This window comes from Hyla sarda, chromosome 1 (assembly GCF_029499605.1).
Source record: "Hyla sarda isolate aHylSar1 chromosome 1, aHylSar1.hap1, whole genome shotgun sequence".
Classification (NCBI taxonomy): Eukaryota; Metazoa; Chordata; class Amphibia; order Anura; family Hylidae; genus Hyla; species Hyla sarda.
In genome coordinates this window covers 109,135,425-109,154,895 of record NC_079189.1, presented here as the reverse complement: position 1 = coordinate 109,154,895, position 19,471 = coordinate 109,135,425, and the positions used below count along the sequence as shown (strand labels likewise).

The window sequence follows — 19,471 nt, the reverse complement described above, 5'->3', positions numbered from 1 at the left end:
GTCACTGTATGTGTTACTTACACCTCCAAGAGAACTCTCTGGCCACAAGAGAACCCTGTACACGATGGACAGGAAACAATAGAGATTAGACACTTGTTGACTGATATGGACTGAACATTAAGAATAGTTAGCTACAGTCCTGACTAATTATATGACATTTGACTATAATAGTTACATAAAATATACTATGTACATTACTGACCTGTACATTAAATGAGTTAGAATTAATCATTCTATACTGACTAGACATTACTATACTGTAGTCGGATAACTTTTATACATAAAGGTACTTTTACTCTCTATACCTTGCTGGTATTACCATGGCAGTGAGGTAAGTGGGTACGCTTCTCCTGACAAAGTCAGGATACCTCCTATACAATTGCCATGGGTAGGAAGGACATCAGACACCCTAGACATTTTGTATAAACACTCTGTATACACTTTATTACATGGTGACCCAAATAATACAGTTTCACAACAATAATGATAATTTCTAGGGATGAGCGAATCGAATCTGATGAATCCGAATTCGTTTCAGGAAAAATTTGCTTCACAATGAATCAGAATATCGCCACGATTCGCCACAGAATATTCACATGAATCGCTTCATTAAACCCCATTTAGTGCGGTCCAGGTCCAGGGCATCTAAGATGGCGGCTCCACATGTCAGGACATGGGGCAAGGAACTCTGGGAAGGCGGGAAGATAGGTAGGTGGGATGACCCTGAATCACATATAATCGGTAACCATCTTGTGGCCAGTCACTTCAGCGTTTTATTGCAGAGAGAGAGAGGGACAGAGAGCAGTGTGTGTTGCACTGAAAAGCATTTTTATAGCAGTGATTCACCTCAAGCCCAAATCCAGCCTTGAATCACTGATAGGGAAGGGAGAGAGATTGAGAGAGAAAGTGCAATTTTGTGTGTACTACACAGCAACTGTGTGCTGCAGCACTGGTGTGTACAACAACTGAAATGCTAAGTGAGGGTGAGCAGAGCACTAAAAGCCATAATCACCTGCTATTAGTGCCTAATACAGATTGCAGAGCGTATTGTCCTCTATTAAGTGTAACCTGTGCGTACATAGGTGGTGTACTATTTTGTTACTGTTAAAGTCTTAAGGGCCTAGTTACTGTGAAAGGCCAGCCAAAAGTACACACCTGCTGCTGTTCTAGACAAATACTGTTTTAAGTGTGGTGGAGCATATTGTACTCCACTCATATATGCACTAAGTATGTCAGGCAGAGAAGTGCCAGGATGTGCACAGAGGAGCGGCAGAGGCCTAAATTCATCAGGCGCAGGCAGAGGTCGCAGCAGACTAGGGGCGAGTGTCAGCAGGAGTCGCAGCGAGAGGCCTGAGCTCCCGGTATCAGCTAGCGGTCGTGTCTCGACCAGCAACCCATCTGCCGCCATTGACTGGTTAACTCGGTCATCCACTTCGCGGCAGCCTAGCTGCCCAGGAGGTAGTGGAACAGGGGTCCCTGGAGTCGGAGGCCGTAGCAGTCAATCAGAGTGGACTGTTGGGGGGGAAATCAGCTACTCTGCGGTGTGGCAGTCTTTCATCAAGTATCCGGAGGATGTTAACATGGCCACATGCAATGAAAAAAAATATATTTAATCTTTTCAATTGTGAGCCCCTATGGTCTCGTCAGACTGCTGCCACCTCCAGGCTGTGTCATTCTGTCCCCATTTGGTCTCCTCTTGCTGCCGCTACCTCCAGGCTTGGTTATTCTGCCACATTTTGGTCTGGTCATGCTGGTGCCACCTCCAGGCTATGTTATTGTGCCACCATGTGGTCTCCTCATGCTTCTGGCACATTACATAAAAATTTTTTATGTTAATCTATTTAAAATCTTCAATTTTAATTTTAAAATATATCTTTAATGTTGTGAGGCCTGATAGTCTCAGGGGTGTGGAAGTGTAATAAAAAACTACTTGTCCACGTGACTAAAACGCAGCAAAATCTACTTGTCCCTCATGACGATCCATTTGTCCTGGCCAATTTTCGCATTTACACTTTCGTTTGCCCCCTATAATAGCCATAACGAACTACTATAATGATACCTTTTAATTTTTCCATAACAGATGCTCTGAAACACAAAACATTTTGGTGAAGTGAAATTGAAATAGCAAAAGATAATTTAGCAAATTTGATGGTTTTCTTTTCTACGCCATTTACCTTGTGGTTGAGTTAACATGTTATTTTGATACTTTAGGCCGGCCTAATTACAGCAATACCAGACTTGTATAGTTTCCGTCATGTTTTACTAATTTTTAAAAAATTCTGATCTTTTTCAAAAAACTTTTATTGCCTTTTTCTGACTCCTGTATCTTTGCTTTTTTTTTTCTCCGAATACGAGGCTGCATGAGAGCTCATTTTTTGCGCCATAATTTTTTTTTCTGTATCTGTACCATTTTGATCTGACTTTTTAATCGCTTTTAACTTTTTTCTGGGATATTATAAAAATTGCAATTCTGTGGTTTGGTATTTTTTTTACATGTATGTCATTTACCGTACAGGATACTTAATGTTATATTTTAATAGTTTGTACACTCACGCACACAGCTATACCAAACATGTTTATCTTTATTATGTGTACATGTTTTTATATAGGAAACGGGGGGGATTTGAACTTTTAACATGGAAGGGGTTAATGTGTGTCTTTTAAACTTTTATTAAATTAATATTTTATTTATTTATTTATTTTTTACACTTTCTTAGTCCCTTAGGGGACTTATAGTAGGGATCATTAGATTCCTCATGCAGATCAAGAGTTCTATTGAACTCCATTGATCTGCGTGCTCGGCAATCTATTGATAGAGCCTAGTCCAGCCAGGCTCTATCAATGACAGAGCCACGGACACCATGGAAGCAGAGGTAAGCCCTCCGGCTACCTCTATAGTGGATCAACCCCCCACCAGCACCACGCGATTGCCCTGCGGGGGGGGGCACATTCACCCCACTAGCCCACCAGGGAGCATTCACATGTCCCTTCAGATGCAGCTGTCACCTTTGACAGCGGCGATCTAATGGGGTTAATAGCCAGCCTCAGCAATCGCCGCATGCTGTCTATTAGCGGCGGCCCCCAGCCAGGGGTTGCAGAGTATGGAGTGGGTACGAGTCAAGAGCCTTCTCCTACACTCCTCCGAGCGCCACCGTGCTTGCTGTACTAGTCAGGGCAAAGGGCCTGAAAAATGTACCTGCCCGGCGCCCAGAACTGCATGTCCAGGCGTCGGGCGATAGGAATTCCACATCCCTGAGTCTTGTCAGGCTGCTGCCACCTCCAGGCTTGGTCATTCTGCCACATTTTGGTCTCCTCATGCTGGTGCCACCGCCAAGCTGTGTCATTCTGCCACTATATGGTCTCCTCATGCTTCCTTCTCCTCAAGGCTGTGTCATTCAGCCACTATATGGTCTCCACATGCTGCTGGCACATTAAATAAAAAAATGTATGTTAATCTATTTAAAATATTCAATTTAAATTTTAAAATATCCTTTCAATTATGAGGCCCTATGGTCTTGTCAGGCTGCTGCCACTTCCAGGCTGTCATTCTGCCACTATATGGTCTCCTCATCCTGCCGCCATTTCCAGGCTGTCATTCTGCCACTATATGGTCTCCTCATGCTTCTGCTACCTCCAGGCTATGCCATTCTGCAGCCATTTGGTCTCCATTGGCTCATGTAAGTTTTTTTTTATAGGTTTTTGACCCAAATACATTTTTTCTGAAAATTCTGCTAATGGGAAAAATGAAATTTTTAATAAAATTCGATCATCGCTAGTCCTCATATGTTATCTCTGGAATTACCACAAGAATCCAAAGATACAGGTTGGAACGAGAAAATTAAACCATAATTGATTAAATGAGACTTTCAAAGTTTGATATGCAGTTTCGCAGTACCAGCCATGTTTACTTACACGTGCATGGCTTGATATTTTGGACAAGCATTTCATACTGCCAGGATCTATCCAGCAGCCCTCCCGGCCTGCACCACTGAAAGGAAGCACAAACTGACACACTACTCTAAAATTGTGCAGCTCTGCTGCCTACATAGGCTGCCACCACCTCCAGACTGTGTCATTGTGCTGCCATATGTTCTCCTCATACTGCTGCCATATCAAGGCTCTATCATAGTGCCGCCCTATGGTCTCCTCATGCTGCTGCAACCTCTAGGCTCTGTCATTTGCCATGTGATCTTCTTGTTATACTGATCTTGTAGTTTGACAGTATTTTTTCAAAGTAAAGGCCCCCGGGACACTCACTCAGTCATGAGCATGGGGGGGGGGGGGGTTAAAGGCAGGGGCTGGGACAGGCTGTACCCAGCTCGATTTTACGATACAAGTATGAGCTTTTTCACTGCAGCAACTTCTAGCAGTATGCGGCAACTCATCCAACAGCGCAGAAGCTGAATGTGCTCCTGTCCAAGTTGCTGGGGCTGCAGTCCCTCCCTTTTGAAGTAGTCACCCAGTCATGAGCAAGGGGTTGTGCTGAGAGGCAGGCGCTGGGACAGGGGGTAGCTGGCCTCGCTGCGGACCACCGGCTCAATTTTAAGATATAAGTATGAGCTTTTATATTGCAGCAACTTATACACTGCAGCAATTATATACTGTTGGACTTGGAATTACTGCTGCTGCTGGCACCAGACTTGCCCTCCAATGGGCCCTAAAAAAGGATTTAAAGTTTGCTCATTCCAATTACCAGGCTCTGTCATTGTGCCGCTGTGCGGCAGAGATTCTAATAGTGACACCTGTGACCTGCATGTCATACTGAATAACAACATTATTTCACTAACACAGCACACTCGCTATGTGTGTTACTTCAAGGCAAAGAGTTCTACACCCCTACTGAGATTCTCTGTAGCCCAGAAATAGCCATTTTTAATTGCGATTCACCGCAAAAAAAGGACTGACCTTAGTGTTCCAATTCACTCGGGACAACGTGGACTCTGTTATGGTAGGACTCACAGTGACTACCATTTGCACGGCAGCCGGCAGCAGCTTGCGCCACTGGGGGGCAAGGTGTCGGTGCCTATTATGCCGGCCAAACCTTCTCCTCGGTAGGAGTAGGCCGAGGCAAGCCAAACCTCCTCAGTGACAGGAGTAGGCCTGGGCACATCTGTAGATGACTTGAGTTGGTACTTTGGTGCCATGACAGGCACCTCGGGCAGATATGTTGCTTCCTCTTCTTGACAGGTTCCCTTGGCTTTAGGAGACAGCAAGCCAAAGGGGTCTGCATCCCAGTCGTCGGATGGGAAGTACGCGAAAGGAAGCTGCGTGGGGTTCTTCGGCCAGGTCACAGCTGCCACCCAATCTCCTCTCACGCTGTTGACCGGAGTATATTTCATTATCTCCCCGCTCTCCAGAGAATGCAAATGTGGTGGGAGATAGTCTCTCTTGACTCCTCTTTTATTTACTAGGATGGTTCCACCGTGACGGCAGTCCATGAGGGTGCCAAACCCTCGCACTTTATCAAACTTAATGACCGTGGTTCTGCGCCTCTCTAGGGGTGGCTTTCCCTCTCTGGCGTGGTCTAGCATCCCAATGTACAGTGCCTCAAGGGTTTTCGTGCCTTGTTGTTGCGCTTGGCGCACTTCATATGGCATCGGTTTTGGCCCATACTCCTTCCTTCTTTGTGCCCTCATCTCCTCCACTAATGCAGTCATTTGGGCCTTCTGCTTAGCCCTCTCGGACTGGGCTGTCGGAACTGAGGGATGGGGATTCCCTGGCAGGGGAAACAGGTACTCTCTCATGTACTGGATACGTTTCGGTTCTTCGCCAAATAACCACCAAGACAGTGGTGGTGACTGGGGGTGTGCTGTGGGCTTCTGGACCTGGGGGTATGCTCTGGGCTGGGGGTAGATGGAGGGGTAGAGAAAGCAGCCTCAGCCAAGGTACTCACTTCCGACTCCTCTGTATGGATCCCCGCCCAGGATGCCCAGGTCCGGTGGTGTGGGGACAGCCTCACCAGCAACGCTCCTCTGGATGATGTAGGCATTATGCCAGCTGGAGTCGCTGGCCACTCTCCGTTGTCATCGGGAAGTTGTACTTTTAGGCAAGCGTCTTCGGCCCCAATGGAAACATCTGCGCCGCTGCAACTTTTCGGGCTTCAGGCGCCATCTTAGGATTCTCCAACCTCGTCCTTGCTTGCTCGTCCGCCATGTTGCTCTGTCTGCAAACTCCCGGCAAACTGAAGATGTCCAGCGTCGCTGTTTCTTTTATAGTGGACTTGGGGAAAATGACCGCTGACTTCCGCTCCCCCAGCAAGGGGTGGATCTTTCAAGTTCCACCTAGGACTCAGGAACATGGTTTCCAGGCCCAGGGACGGGACGCTGCCCATCATGGGATGTTTTCGCGTGCTTCTCCTGCACATCTTTATCTCTTTCAGGTACAGCCAGCACTTTGTTACCCAACATAACTTCGGCCTGTATTTTACACATGGCAGGCCCAATTCTTTTACGGTTCCCAATGGAAGATAGCAGACTTTTCTTCTACTCCCCCCTTATTTCACAAGCACCTCGCAATAAACAGATTTCACTGACAAAGTCCTGTACACTTTCTGGCGCAATTTTTGTTGCACACTCGTGCATTTTACTCTGCAATACTGGACACAGTTCAGACTGGGGGTGTACTTTTTGCATAAGTCACACACCCATATCCTGTTTGTGACGCCAAAAGTTGTGGTGAGGGTGTGATGAGGGCAGATGTTATTACCCTAGGGGCAGATGGCATTAACGCCTTGTATTCATAACGCCAGGGTGTGGTTTAACCTCTACACCCCCCGAAGGTATGGCTGCTGGATCCTGGGCTAGGCACGGGGCAAATAATGACTCTGTCGCCAAGTTATGGAACAACGGCAGCTTTACTGAGGTAGACAGGTGAAATAGTCTTGACAGCTCAGTTAGGCCCAAGGAGCTGACCAGTTACTTCAGAGACTTTAGGGCTTGCTGGGACTTGTAGTGGATTTGGACAATTTGCTGAAGGCCCACGCTGACTTTCAGACTGATCTTGACTGACTTGACTAGACAGACTTCACCCGGTATGTAGCTTACCAATTTTTGACTTTCACCTGTGGAGCACTTGGTTGGTAGAAGCGTGGCTGCGTGTAGGCCTTGGGTCTCCTCAGGACACCAGACACTCTCAGGACTTGACTTCACTGTAGCTCAGCTTAGCTTAGACTCACTAGCTAGCTCCTCCCAGGGTTTATATGGGGGAGACTCTGGAGTGGTCCCATAGGTCACCCTATTTGTCACGTGATCACTGGTACCTTCCTTGGTTACAACACTTGGTAACAGTATTTAAAGGCACATGACAGTATAAAGACATTATAATGGATAACAAAAGGTATAATTAACCATTTACATTACATAGATTAAAGAGGAAATCGGGGAACACCGCGATAAAGTCCGCCTGACAGGACAGCAAGGGTACAAGGGTGCAACTCCTGTACTGGGCCACCGCACTACTACTCCAAATATGGAGCATACTCTGTTCCACGCTGGGAGCTGTAGTACCTGCATTAATAGACAGATCGCAGATGGTGTCACTTCTGACATCCGTAGCAATCTTCCTGTATAAGCTATAGAAGCGGGTGACACAGCAGCACTTCTCTGGTACCCTGCCTGCACTGTATCCTTCTGTGCTGTGAAGTGATCTCGACATCACAGATTCGTATATGCCACTGAGAGCGGTTATTGGCCGGCACCATCTGGCCAATCACCACTCTGAGCAGCAAATATGAATCTGTGGCGTGAAGTTAACTTTACATCACAGAGAAGTATAGTGCCGGGCAGGGGAGCAGACAAGTGCAGCCATGCTGCCCGCTTCTATAGCTTATACAGGAGGATCACAGCGGGTGTCAGAAGGGACACCCGGGATGATCTGTCTATTAGTACATAACAATTTAAAAAAATACACACACACACTTTATTAAACACATAATTAAAATATACTACTAATAAAAAGTTTCACAAAATTAATTATTAAAAATATATTACTTTTACAAATAAATGGCCCCTTTATACACTTTTAATATTGCCTGCTACATTTTTAGCTCTCTGCCCGCCCACATAAATTGGTCCCTGTTTAAAAATTAATAAAAATTTCATTCTAAAAATAAAAATTTTGTTGAATACAATTTTTGCCATCTCTACTGCATCCTTTTTTTTTTTTTTTTTTTTTTTTGTACCCAACAAAATTCGCCAAAGGGGCCAAAATGCAATTTCCACACATAGTCAAAAATGGCAGAAAAAAAAACAAGTGGAAACTTAGGCTTAGAAACAAGGAGACATCTTGTTAGGAATATGTGGAGACATCACTTGAAGTCCAGTTACATGTCACTTTGTTAAGATTCAGAGGCACATGCCTTTTACTTTAGGCAACTATTCTATTTATTTGCTATAGCATTTAAGCAATGCCCATTCCCCCTGAAGCCACAGCCCTTGCCAAGAAGAGTGCATATCTTAATTATTTTTGCCTACTTAATTTTAAAATATGTCTAAAAACACATGCACCAGGTTTTCCTTTTTTTTTCTTTGCACATTATCACACTTTTCTACGGGGTGGAATGTTGGGGATTTCAGATGAAGCCCAGGTGGAACACTGGAATCCAGCCCCATTTCATTCCATGATTGACAGTAAGGCTTCCTTCAGTCACCCTTTTTGCACTGCACCACAAAAAAAACGCCCATCCTCCATGTTGCAGTTTTTGTGCCATTTTTTCCCAAAATAGTGGGAATTAGTATAGGCGTTTTTATATGTTGCGTCTTTTTACCTGTATTTTTCACTTTAGTCATGTGATTTAAGGATTTCTATTAATATATAGTAGTATATAGTTGGGACTTTGTAGACTTTGTATCTTGTGTCTGTGGTGTAACTATTTGATGCCCTATGTTCCATGTTTCTTGTTCCAGTTTGAGGGCTCATTCACAAGATGGAGTTGTTAGCGCACAAATGCGAGTTTGAATGGGGTGGGCTGTCCATGGCAGAAGTCAACTGAAGTCAATGGAGTAACAAATCTGCCCTTGTGAACAAGCCCTTAGGTTGTTTTTTTTAGATCATATGATGTAACTGGGTCACATTCCTTATGGGTGCTTCCAAACCCATACAGCACTGAGACTGGAAAAAGACACAACATTTTTGTCCAAAACATTCCATACTCACTGCAAGGCGTTTCGTTGTTTTATTTTTATTTATTTTTTGGAGGGGGGGGGGGGTGTTGCCGAGGTTGGAGCAGATCTTAGCTGGGAGTCAATAGGTAAATATAAGACACAATATCTACATGCCATTTTTGTTTTTGGTGTTTTTATTTTTTTACCCTCTGGTGCCATTTTTTGGCTTAATCGCTGTTTTTCAAAATGCCACAAAAACTGCATCATGGAGGAGAGAAAAAAAAGGTTACAATTTATTTTGCCACCTATCAAATTTGTCTGCAGCCTGAACTGCCTACTATTTTTTGTCTTCCTTGATGTAGTTTTTTATTTATTTTTTGACAGTTTTGATTATTTTTTCCTTTTCTTTTTTTCAAGCAAAAGCCAGAAGTGGTCCCAGCAGGAAGGAGAAGTATAAGTCCTTCCTTTATATTCCTATGAAATCCACTTCTGGCTTTAGCTTAAAAAAACTGAATGAAAACCTCTCACAAAAAGTTATGTATGAATTTCCTCTAATGCTGGTGCAGCTCAGTTTGTGTGTTGGGCTTCCCAAATAAGATGTCATAACTATGGCAATATATAGAGATGTAAAATACAGGACGGTGTGGGCATCAATAATGACTGTCTGTGGTCTCCATGTAATATAATCTAATATGTTTCTGAATAGCTTAGACACATTTTGCACCATTTTCTATTGTAATATAATGACTGTAAAAGGGGTACTCCACTGAAAAACATTTTGTTTTTTAATCAACTGGTGCCAGAAAGTTAAACAGATTTGTAAATTACTTCTATTAAAAAATCTTAATCCTTCCAGTACATATCAGCTGCTGTTATGATCCACAGGAAGTTCTTTTCTTTTTTAATTTCCTTTCTGCATGACCACAGTGCTCTCTGCTGTCACCTTTGTCCATTTTAGGAACTGTCCAGAGCGGGATAGGTTTTCTATGGGGATTTGCTCCTACTCTGGGCCGTTCCTAAAATAGACAGATGTGTCAGCAGAGAGCACTGTGGTCGGGCGGAAATAAATTTAAAAAGAAAAGAACTTCCTGTGAATTATACAGCAGCTGATAAGTACTGGAAGGATTAAGATTTTTTTTTATAGAAGTAATTTACAAATCTGTTTAACTTTCTGGCCCCAGTTGATTTAAAAAAAAAAATGTTTTCCAGTGGAGTGCCCCTTTAAAGACTAAACAAGTGTCATATCTACTAGTAGATGCCCTGCTCACATATAAGATGAAAATGGAAAAAAAAACATACTCAAAGGTTGCCAGCAGGGCCAGGAAGTCAGACTGGAAGAGATTTGCTAGTCGTGCTTCCACTGCAGTTAGTGTAGATGATGGACTGATGGCTCCTTCCCGATGAAATCTGCAATTTAAGGACAAAATAAATGCTGGAAGAAGGACTGCACATAGCTAAACGTAGTACTTATTATGTGCAAATGATAAACCGCAAACTCAGAAAAACAGTCTGAATCTGTATAAAGAAATTGCCAAAACAATTCCTCCCTCATGTGCAGTTATTAATAAGGTAGCTATCTTTAGAAGAATACAACCCACTAAGAGTCTTCATATGGTGATAAGTACACCCAGCTAGACTGCAAACAATAATGTACATTAATGTGTTTTTTGTCTTACCATTATTCTCTATTTAAGATATGCATTCTTTGAATATGGAAACTAAACTAACAACCAATAATATGTAACTATACCGTCTCACAAGCTGCCCAAAGGGTATCAGTTTATTAGCTAAACAGTCTTTAGTGCCATCTAGTGGACAAATGGGTAAATACATCAAGTGGAACAAAAGTACACCCACTCAAAAGTAATGGTAATTCTAGGAATATAAAGATCAAAAATTTAAATATTATTCATAATTAGTAGATATACATAGAACATATAGGGTAATATCCTATTTTATACTGTTTTGTGGTATCTATGTTTATCAGTTATGTACATTCGGTTATATCAGTATACCAAAAGAGTTTCCCTTTGGCACATGTACAAGTTGTATGGTTTTTCGCTGTTTTTAAAAGTGTAATTGACTGACCTCATATCCCGTCTTCATGTCCCATGCTCATATGCCAGCCTCATATCTCATCCTCATATCCCAACCTCATATCTCGTCCTCATATCCTGTCCTCATATCCCAACCTCATATCTCGTCCTCATATCCCAACCTCATATCTAGTCCTCATATCCCAACCTCATATCTCGTCCTCATATACCATCCTCATATCTCATCCTCATATCCCAACCTCAAATCTCGTCCTCATATCCCATCCTCATATTTCGTCCTCATATCCCATCCTCATATTCTGTCCTCATATCTCATCCTCATATCCCAACCTCAAATCTCGTCCTCATATCCCATCCTCATATCTCGTCCTCATATCCCATCCTCATATCTCGTCCTCATATCCAATCCTCATATTCTGTCCTCATATCTCGTCCTCATATCCCAACCTCATATTTCATCCTCATATCCCAACCTCATATCTCGTCATCACATCCCGACCTCATATCCCATCCTCATATCTCATCCTGATATCCCAACCTCATATCTCGTCCTCATATCCCAACCTCATATCTCATCCTCATATCCCAACCTCATATCTCGTCCTCATATCCGTCCTCATATCCCATCCTCATATCTCATCCTCATATCCCAACCTCAAATCTCGTCCTCATATCCTATCCTCATATCCCGTTCTCATATCCCTACCTCAATTACTGCCCATGAGGGCTTCTTTTTTGAGCAACCAAATGTACTTTGTAATAAGACCTTTCATTTGACTAGTAAATGTATAGCAAAACGACATAATTATTACTTGTGGAGGGAATTAAAAAATAAAAAACACAATTTTTGCAACTTTTGAGATGGGGGGGGGGTCAGTTTTCACACAGTGTAATTTATGGTAAAGCAACAGGTCCTCTTTATTCTGTCAATGTGATTAAAATAATACCCATCTTTACATGCTTGTCTATCACTATACTATTTTTTTTTTTTTTAAAGTTCAACTTTTTGTAAGACATAAAATTCTGACCCCTATCACTTTCTTATTTATCTATATACAGCGCCTTACAGGAGCTCCTTTTTGTGACACAATCTGTAGTTTTTATCTATCCCACATTTGAATATAAAGTATGTGACTTTATCACTTTTGATTTAACTTTTTCTAGGATTCAATGTGACCAAAATCAGCTATGGTGGACTATTATCTTACATTTATGCCGTTCATAATAATGTTTATTAATTGATTTATTTTATATATTTTTTATATATTCTCTAATGGGATGAATGGCCATGGGTTTTTAAAAATAATGATTTTTAAAATGACTATATACATTGTGGTGGCCCAGTACGGGAGGTACCCTTGCTGCCCTGTCCGGCAGGATTCCTTTCAGTGTCCCCTGGGCTCCCTTGTACTTGTTCCCTCCCTGTACAAGTGCTCGGCATTGTAATGTATTATAAAATGTCTTGTTGCTTTAAGAGCTGTACCATGTGATATGACATGTGATTGTTACCCAGGAGGTACCAGTGACCAGGTGACCCCAGGAGTAACCTATGGGCTCCCTGCTAGTCTCCCCCATATAAGCCCTGGGTGGAGCTAGCTCTTGCTCTTTCTCTTTGGAGTTAAGTCTTTGCTGAGGTCAGTCGTGCCTAGTGTGTGTGTCCAGAGTGTTGGAGGCCTCAAAGTCAAGTCCTGCAGCCACCATCAATTCAAGTAAGCTACAGTCATAGCTTTGTCAGTCTTCAGTCAAGTCAGTCCCTGTCATCTGTCAAGTTAGCGTGGCCTGCATTAAATTGTCCAGTCCTACTACAAGTCCCAGCAAGCCCTTAAGGTCTCTGAGTCACTGGTAACCTCCGTGGGCCCTGGCTGAACTGTATAGACTTTACCAACTGTCTACCCTCAGTAAAGCTACTGTTATCTGTAACTTGGCATCGGAGTCATTATTGCCCCCGTGCCTAGCCCAGGATCTAGTGGTATACCTTTGGGTGGTATCAAGGATAAACCACGCCCTGGTGTCACGAATACAAGGGGTTGATGCCATCTGCCCCAGGGTAACAACATCTGCCCTCATCACAACTTGTTACTACAACTTTTGGCATCACAAACAGGATACGGGTGTGCACTTTATGCCAAAAGTCCTCCCCCCTAGTCTGAACTGTGTCCAGTATTGTCTGTAAAAATCGCATGCCGATGCAAATTAAGTTTGCGCCAGAAAGTGTTCAGGACTTTGTCTGAGGAAAGGGTTTTACTCGTGGTGCTTGTGAAATAGAGGGGAAAGTGAAGAAAAGACTGTTATCTGCTACTGTGAACTGTACAGAGCTAGTACCTGAAAGGGTTAAGTTGGTCCGGTGTTTCCCACGCACACGCGAGCGGTTGCAGCTCCATCCTGTCAGTCCCCAGCGGTGATGCCTCTTCAATCAAGCGAGGAGCAACCAAAGAGCTAACAGGGGAAGATTTTGCCGGCCGGACCAAAACAGGAAGTTTCCTGGGCACAGCCATATTAGAGGTTCCGGCTACTGCGTCCAGCTCTGCCGCTATACGTCAAGCACCCACTGCAGCGCAGACTCTGCAAACACCAACGATTGCCAGTATTAAGTCTCCGGTGTCAGTACCTGCAAGCATTAACCCATTAGTGCCTGCAAGTCTGGTCGCAAGACTATTTACCACAGAGTGCCATTACAGTACCCCATTATCCAAGTTCAAGCCACTGCAGCATTTAAGAATTATCTTAAGCACAAAAGCACCTTATTCTTCTTAAAGCGACAGCGCACTCAAAACTCAACAAGATGTCAGAACCCAGCTCTCCAGATCAACCAGGCAACAGCTCCCCTTCATCTCCAGCAGCGAGGTCATCACCTGCCCCAGCAGCCAGGATCTTGCCAGCTCTACCTGCAGTCAGCATCAACAGTCCTGGTGTTCCAGCATCTGCACCAGTATTCATGGGGAACCCTGTCTTCCCTACCTACAATGGAGATCTCTTCCCCTTGAGGGATCTCAAAGAGAGAATCCAGAGACCTTGAGAGCATATGCCGTAGCCCTACAGAATGCCCTAGAGACTGTCCAAAAATTAGATGGTATAACCCCCGAGCAGGGCAACAAGGTATTAATGGACAGATTTGTTGATAGCTCATAAGTGGGACAAAGCCCAGCTGAGAATGTTAGCGGTCCAAAACCCCAGTATGTCCTTTCCCGCTTTCAAAAGACTGGCTATCCAAGTGATTGAGTCCGGTACCGAGTTAGAGGAAATGTATACACCCCTTACACCCATTCAAGAGCTATTAGGGGCGGTAGCCAGGCCTATACCACGACCGTCACCAGCCCCCACCCCAGTGTCCTCTACTTTGCCAGTCACCACAGCCTCAGATCTCCAGAGTGTTAGGCAGTACATTGAACAACTGACTAAGGCTGTGAAGGTGCTGGCCACCCGGGCCGCTCCACCTGACCGTGTACCACCCCTGTCTAGAAAACTTGCCCCTGCTCCGGCAATTTCAATTACTACAATCCTCCATCCAATAGACCTCGGGGGCTCAAAGACCCTTTTGCACTCACTGTAACAAGTCAGGACATTGGAAAATGCAGTGCTGGGATTTAAATGGATTTCCCTTGAGGTCGCGGACCGGCCCTCAGGAAAACAGTCATCAGGTCCAATCCCCGTACGACCTGTGTCAGGACTCTCACTTTATGTCGCCTCCTGCCCCTATGAAAAAATTGTTATAGAAGGTGTACAATTGGAGACGTTGATAGATACAGAGTCGCAAGTTTCTACCATACCTAAAAGTGTTTTCTATCGGCATTAGGATGCTAGTTTATTGTGCGAGCCTGATGATGTTAACTTCCGAGTAGTTGCAGGTAATGGGCAACCAGTCCCCAGACATGGACACTGGGAGCCAACCATTCAGTTGGGAAAGCATGTACTTAGCGGGCATGGAGTGATTGTAACTAATGTGGCAGTGCCACTTGTCCTAGTCAAGAAAAAGGACGGAACCATCCGCTTCTGTGTTGAAGCAAATTGAACAATGTCACACACAAGGACGTTTATCCATTGCCAAGGATCGAGGAGTCACTCACCGCCCTCGGGTCGGCTGCTTACTTCTCCACCCTAGACTTAACCAGTGGATATTGGTAACTGCCCATGGCCGTGGAGGATCGGGAGAAGACCACCTTTGTGAAGCCTATGGGACTTTTCGAGTTTAAAAGTATGCCATTTGCGCCCCTGCTATGTTCCAGCGTTTGATGGAAAGGTGTCTGGGCCATCTGAATTTTTAAAGCTTCCTATTGTACCTAGACGATGTCATTGTGCATTCCAAGTCCTACCAAGAACACCTCAGTCATCTGTCAGACGTCTTCCAAGTCCTGATCAAGCATGGGCTGAAGATCAAGCCGTCAAAGTGTCATCTGCTAAAACCTCAGGTTCACTACTTGGGTCATGTTTTCTGCGCCGAGGGAGTCCAGCCCAATCCTAAAAAGGCGGAAGTTGTCAAGAACTGGCCTACGCCGCGCGCGGTGAAAGAAGTCAGGAGCTTCCTGGGATTTGCCGCCTACTATCGCTGCTTCATTCCCCACTTCTCCCAGATAGCAGAACCCCTCACAGCAGTCTTACAGGGTATGGCGAAGGAGAACTACAATGGAAGACTACCTGTTGAATGCACCGAAGAGCAAGAGACTCTTAAATGTCTGCTGACAGAATCCCCCATGTTGGCATATTCAGACTACAGTCAGCCGTTCCGGCTATATACTAATGCCAGTTTTGAAGATCTGGGAGCTGTCCTGTTCAAGAGAGGCAAGAGAGAGTGATTGCTTATGCCAGTCTTAACCTGCGAGAGGCAGAGAAGAACGATGCAAATTACAGCTCATTCAAGTTGGAACGTCTCACCCGAGTATAGGCCATGACGGAAAAGTTCAAAGACTATTTGGCTGCCATGCCATTTACTGTCTACACAGATAATAACCCATTAGCCCACCTAAACACTGCCAAGTTGGGTGCCATCGAACAGCATTGGGCTTCAAGATTAGCCAATTACAGTTTCACCATCAAGTACAGAAGCAGCAAGTTGAATGTTAATGCTGACGTACTGTCTAGGATGACCCCTGGTGAAGAACCCCCGTCGAAGACGTGTGGGAAGACATGGAGATTTTACCAACAGTTCGTGAACCAGAATGTTGTGACCGCCCTCGTGGACGGCGAACCCAGGTCCGAAAAGGTTAAAGAAGACCTATACACCTGGAAGACTCTTCAAGACAAAAGTCGAGTCATGGGGAATCTGTTGGACTACCTTCTGGCAAAAAAGGTACCAACCCCTCTACGCCAGGCTGAGTGTGACTACGAGCTGAAATGTCTGAGGCAACAGAGGAAGTGACTGTTTCTGCACAAGGGACTGTTGTACCGAAATTCTTTGGATCCAGTCTCTGGTAATCGACTTCATCAGATTCTGGTTCCCCGAAGAGACACGGCGATGGTCCTCAACGCATACTATGATCATTTGGGACACTTTGTAGTCCACAAGACCGAAGCTACTGTCAGGCGAAGATTCTATTAGATCAGAATGCGGAGCGATGTTGAGAAAGGGTGCAGTGAATGTGCAGTCTGTAACTTCACTAAGAATGTGCGCAAGGACACAAGAGCATCCCTCCATTCCATCCAGAGTGAAAGGCCTAACCAGTTGGTTATGCTAGACCATGTCAAGTTGTCTGCTACCCGGTCCTGGTACACTTATGCTCTCACCATGGTGGATCACTACTCTAAGTGGGTTGTCAATGTACCCGTTAATGACCTCACAGCCAAGACAGTGGCCCAGTTGTTCTACTCCAATTGGGTGCAAACCCTTGGGTTTCCAGAGTCTGTCCTGACGGACCGTGGAACAGCCTTCGAGGGCCAACTCTTACAAGAGCTGTGTCAATTCCATGCCTGTAAGAAACACTGGACTACTGCTTACCACCCCCAGGGGAACAGGCTCTGTGAGCGCATCAACCAAGTCTTCATTCACATGTTGCGAGCAGCCTCTGTGTCAAGACAAGAGTGGCCCCATCTGCTGCCCAAACTGTTGGAGATTTATAATAATACAGTCGATTGTTCTACGGGATACACCCCTTTCTACTTGATGATGGGGCGACATGGACAGCTGCCTAAAGACCGAACATCTGGCCTCCAAGCACCGTTCAACAACTCTCCGCAAGCCTCCCTGGAGTGGGTCTCTGACCACCAGAGGAGAATCCAGGAAGCTAAAGAAATTGTCAGCAAGAAGATGGGCAAGGCTCAGCAGTGACAACAGAAGGATTATGATTGCCATGCCTCGGCCAAACCACTTCAGTTGGGCAACAAAGTCTGGCTTCAGAAGTTTCCAAGGACCCACAAGTTAGACTCTATCTAAGAGACAGAAGTGTGCACAGTCACGGCCATGCCCTATCCGGACTCTGATGTATACGAAGTACGGAAGCCTGAGTATGAGCTGCAAGTTGTTCACCGAAACCGAATGAAGTTGTGTCTGATAGAAGATCTACCAGTACTCCCAGCGCCACCTCCTCCAACTGTCAGACCTGTGAGAGAGTACGTTCCAGGCAAGAGGATCCACCCATCTATGGATTTTCCCATGTTCTCTCCAAATCAGTCTGCAGTCTTCTGTGTCGCACCAACCCCAGGGCTGATTCAACCCATGTTAGTCTCTACACCAGCACCAGCCTTGACACCACTGGCTCCGGCCTATATGCCAGTCTCCAGAGTACCAACTCAGTCTCCAGCCTCCCCAGCGCAGATGCCAGCAACTCTGGGTCCCGCCAGCCCTGGACCAATACCTGCTCTTGAATTCGTCGAGGAAGAGTTAGCTGCAGCTTCAGAGGTACCAAGTGCTCCAGAAGACGCAAGAGTTCCAGATTCCTCCGAAGTGGTATTGAGTAGGTCCCGAAGGTCGACACAAGGACAAATTCCCACAAGGTACAAAGATTAGCTCACAATATAGTGTGTAAAGTTATGTACCACACATAGTTAGTCCATAAAAAGATATGTAAATATCTAAGTTAGAACTGTAACATTACTTGAGGTCCACGTATATCAAGTATGTATATGTCTAACATTTTCTGCTGTCCATGAGTACAGGGTGCTCTACTGGCCAGAGGGTTCCCCTGCAAGATAAGATAAACACATATAAGGGCAGAGTATAAGTTGTAAAGGTAACACTGTTGTATTGCATAACAATGTATATTGAGTTCTGGGGAGAAGTGTTGTAATGCCGAAGTGCCCCAGCAGCCAAGGCATTGGGCAGATAGCCTCGGGCAACCAAATCCGCAGCCAGTGAATTAAATTGTTTAAAGAGTGTTAGCAATGCAGTTACAAGCGAAATCAATCCAACATGTTTACCCCGTTACTCTAAGTAAAGAGCCTGTATGGACATTTATCAGTGCCTACATAGACTCATTTCTATTCTGTTCCATAATCAGACCTGAGAAGGACATTCTGTGCTAAAATGCCCCAGGAACTTTCATTGGGCCCCAGTGGCCACTTCGGTCATTAACCCTCCAGGACTGGGCATCGAGAACGACTGTTTTTAAGAGGGGAGTTTGTGGTAGCCCAGTACAGGAGGTGTTACCCCGTACCCTTGCTGCCCTGTCCGGCAGCCTCTCTTCAGTGCCCCCTGGGCTCCCTTGTACTTGTTTCCCCCATGTACATATGTTCTGCATTGTAATGTATTATAAAATGTCTTATTGCTTTAAGAGTTGTACCATGTGATATGACATGTGATTGTTACCCAGGAGGTATCAGTGACCAGGTGACCCCAAGAGTGACCTATGGGCTCCCTACTAGTCTCTCCCATATAAGCCCTGGGTGGAGATAGCTCTTTCTCTTTGGAGATAAGTCTTTGCTGAGGTCAGTCGTGCCTAGTGTGTGTCCAGAGTGTTGGAGGCCTTAAAGTCAAGTCCTGCAGCCATGATCAAATGCAAGACAGCTACAGTCATAGCTTTGTCAGTATTCAGTAAAGTCAAGTCAGTCCACGTCATCTGTCAAGTCAGCGTGGCCTGCATTACATTGTCCAGTCCTACTACAAGTCCCAGCAAGACCTTAAGGTCCCTGAGTCACTGGTCACTCTCTTGGGGCCTAGCTGAACTGTATAGACTTTACCATCTGTCTACCGTTATCCGTAACTTGGCATCAGAGTCCTTCTTCCCCCGTGCCTAGCCTAGGATCTAGCGGTATACCTTCGGGTGGTATCGAGGATAAATCACACCCTGGTGTCACAAATAGAAGGGGTTAATGCCATCTGCCCCTAGGGTAACAACATCTGCCCTCATCACACCCCGTAACCACAATATGACTTGGACCACGTTC

General features: G+C 44.9%; 1 protein-coding gene across 2 annotated transcripts in view; it reads right to left on the bottom strand.

The window, feature by feature from the left end:
• Positions 1-19,471, bottom strand: part of LOC130357354 (EF-hand calcium-binding domain-containing protein 6-like) — a 251,524-nt gene that overhangs the window by 180,439 nt on the left and 51,614 nt on the right. For both annotated transcript variants that reach the window (XM_056560048.1, XM_056560044.1), the window contains exon 11: positions 10,401-10,508. In XM_056560048.1, coding sequence (XP_056416023.1) covers positions 10,401-10,508 — 108 coding nt within the window. The remainder of the gene's footprint in view (positions 1-10,400; positions 10,509-19,471) is intronic.